Here is a 2,054-nt window from a genome sequence, read left to right on the forward strand (position 1 = left end):
CAGGGACAATCACGCTTGTGTTCCAGCAGGGTCACGGCCAGCACCCCAAACCTCTCAGCGGAGGGGTCAGAACCACTACTAGGACAGTGGGGGCTCGTGTCTGGGGCTCCCCACGTCCCTCTGGCTCCAGAGCACACCGTTCCCACGCTCAGTGCCTGCTCTCCAGCCCTGCCCATGTCCCCACTACTGATCATTTGCTCAAAAACCCAACTCTTCAGGTGGGAGCCAAGTTCTTGCTAAAACTCTGGCCCCACGCGCTGCTGAAGGTGCAAATCAAACAGAGGCACACGTGGCATTGCTCCCTCCCTGGATAGGAAATGTGGTCTCCAGGAAAGGTGGTGACCCTTGGAGTGGGGAAAATATAAGGTGGGAATATCTGGAGCGAGGGGCACGGCGCATTTGTGCAGCGGAGCAAACCTCGGCACGGGCCCCCTGCACCAGCAAATTGTGGGTCCCATCCCCACACTGGGTGACAAACACTGAGCAGGCTTGGGAAAAGTGGGAAATAACGATAATGCATTTTCTTGCCAGGTTCTGGCCGGTTGAAAAACACAAAGAGAGAAGTTACCCCCAAACCCGCAGCTGAGAAAAAAAATCCTGGCTCCCAGGGCCAGGAATTCGTTGGGGCTGCTGGAGAGCGGGGCAGTAACCCCCGGCTTGACCCGCCCCGGGGTCCCCAGCCTGCCCCCTGCGTCCCCCCGCCCTCCCTCTCCCGACCCTATTAAGGGAGACATCTTCAACAGCTCCAAATTGCCTGTAATTACCCCGAGGAGGCGGCGAGAAGCCCCTCACCCAGGGGCCCGGCTCCACAATTACTATAATTGTGCCTCCATTTCGGGGGAGCAATCGCGTGCCTGAAGACAGTGGCGGGTCCCGCACAGATGTTTTGGGCCTCAGCCCCCCGTTCCAGTGCTCCCATCCCTATGGGGCTGTTTTCCCAGGAGATTTTGGAGATGGAAGCTTCCGAGGACTGGGATGGAAGCATCTCCCCCAAATTGGGGACAGACCCCCCTGGCAAAAGGACAGCAGGTATGGAGGAGCAGTCGTTACTTTACAAGTGTACAGCCTATTTATAAAGGAAGGGGGGGGCACATACAATAACGGACGGTATTTATAAATAAAACCAGGCTGGGGAGGTCTGGGGACCCTCCCAGCCCCTCTCGGGTCCCCCCCCCAGCCATGTCCATCAATGGTGGGACCCGGGGCTGTGTCTGGAGGCCAAGTCCTGTCCCACTGGGACGTTGTGCTGGTGCTGTCTCACTTCAGACCACGATGGAGCAGGCGATCCCCATGTCCCTGTAGACTGTGGTCACTTTCCTCCTCCTCCTCTCCTCCTTCTCCATTCGCTGGGGTCCCCCAGGGCTTCGCTGGGCTCCCCGGTCCCTCGGTGGGGGTGGCAGAAGAGCATCCCCCCCCCACCTTGCTGGCCCTCCCGGAGCCGGTGGGTGCCAGAGCCGCGGCAGCATCACATCATGGGGGTCCGGGGGATGGTGTCCTGCGGGTGCGGCTGGTACCAGGCCCCGAAGCTGTTGATGTAGCTGCTGGGGGCCAAGGGGGGCCCTTTGCCCGGCACGGGCATGTCCCAGAGCGGGGGGATGTTGGGGGAGCAGGGGGAGAGGGAGGTGGTGGTGTGGAGGTGCTCCCCGTCGGGCGCGCTGGAGCCCTGCTTCATGATCTTCTTGTACTTGGAGCGTTTGTTCTGGAACCAGATCTTGACCTGGGAAAGAGAGAGGGGTGAGTGGGGAGAATGGGGTCTGTAGTCAATGCTTGCCCCCGAAACCCCCAGCATCAATAATTCCGGACCCCTCTGGTGTCCCTGTGTTCCCCCATCTCCACCTGCCCTTTCCCGGGGGGCACAGCCGGTTCTGGGGGGGGGTCTGTGAGATAAGCCGGGGTCTGTGAGATAAGCCGGGCTCCGAGCTCAACCCCTTACGAGCCACCAGAGACTCCACTAAAAGCAGCTGGAGGAGAATGTGGGAAGAGCCACAGGGAGCTCAGAAAACTGTGCGATGAACAGAGAGCAAGCCAGGAGCCCCCAGCCACACACATCCCCA

At 60.3% G+C, this 2,054-nt stretch overlaps 1 protein-coding gene across 1 annotated transcript in view; it reads right to left on the minus strand.

Annotated features, from left to right (window-relative positions):
* Positions 1 to 1,067: 1,067 nt before the first annotated feature.
* Positions 1,068 to 2,054, minus strand: part of DLX4 (distal-less homeobox 4) — a 3,309-nt gene continuing 2,322 nt past the window's right edge. The window contains exon 3 of the mRNA XM_014958979.1: positions 1,068 to 1,717. Within this exon, the coding sequence (XP_014814465.1) occupies positions 1,466 to 1,717 (252 nt within the window). The 3' untranslated portion in view covers positions 1,068 to 1,465. The remainder of the gene's footprint in view (positions 1,718 to 2,054) is intronic.

This window comes from Calidris pugnax, unplaced genomic scaffold (genome assembly GCF_001431845.1).
Source record: "Calidris pugnax isolate Ruff unplaced genomic scaffold, ASM143184v1 scaffold335, whole genome shotgun sequence".
Classification (NCBI taxonomy): domain Eukaryota; kingdom Metazoa; phylum Chordata; class Aves; order Charadriiformes; family Scolopacidae; genus Calidris; species Calidris pugnax.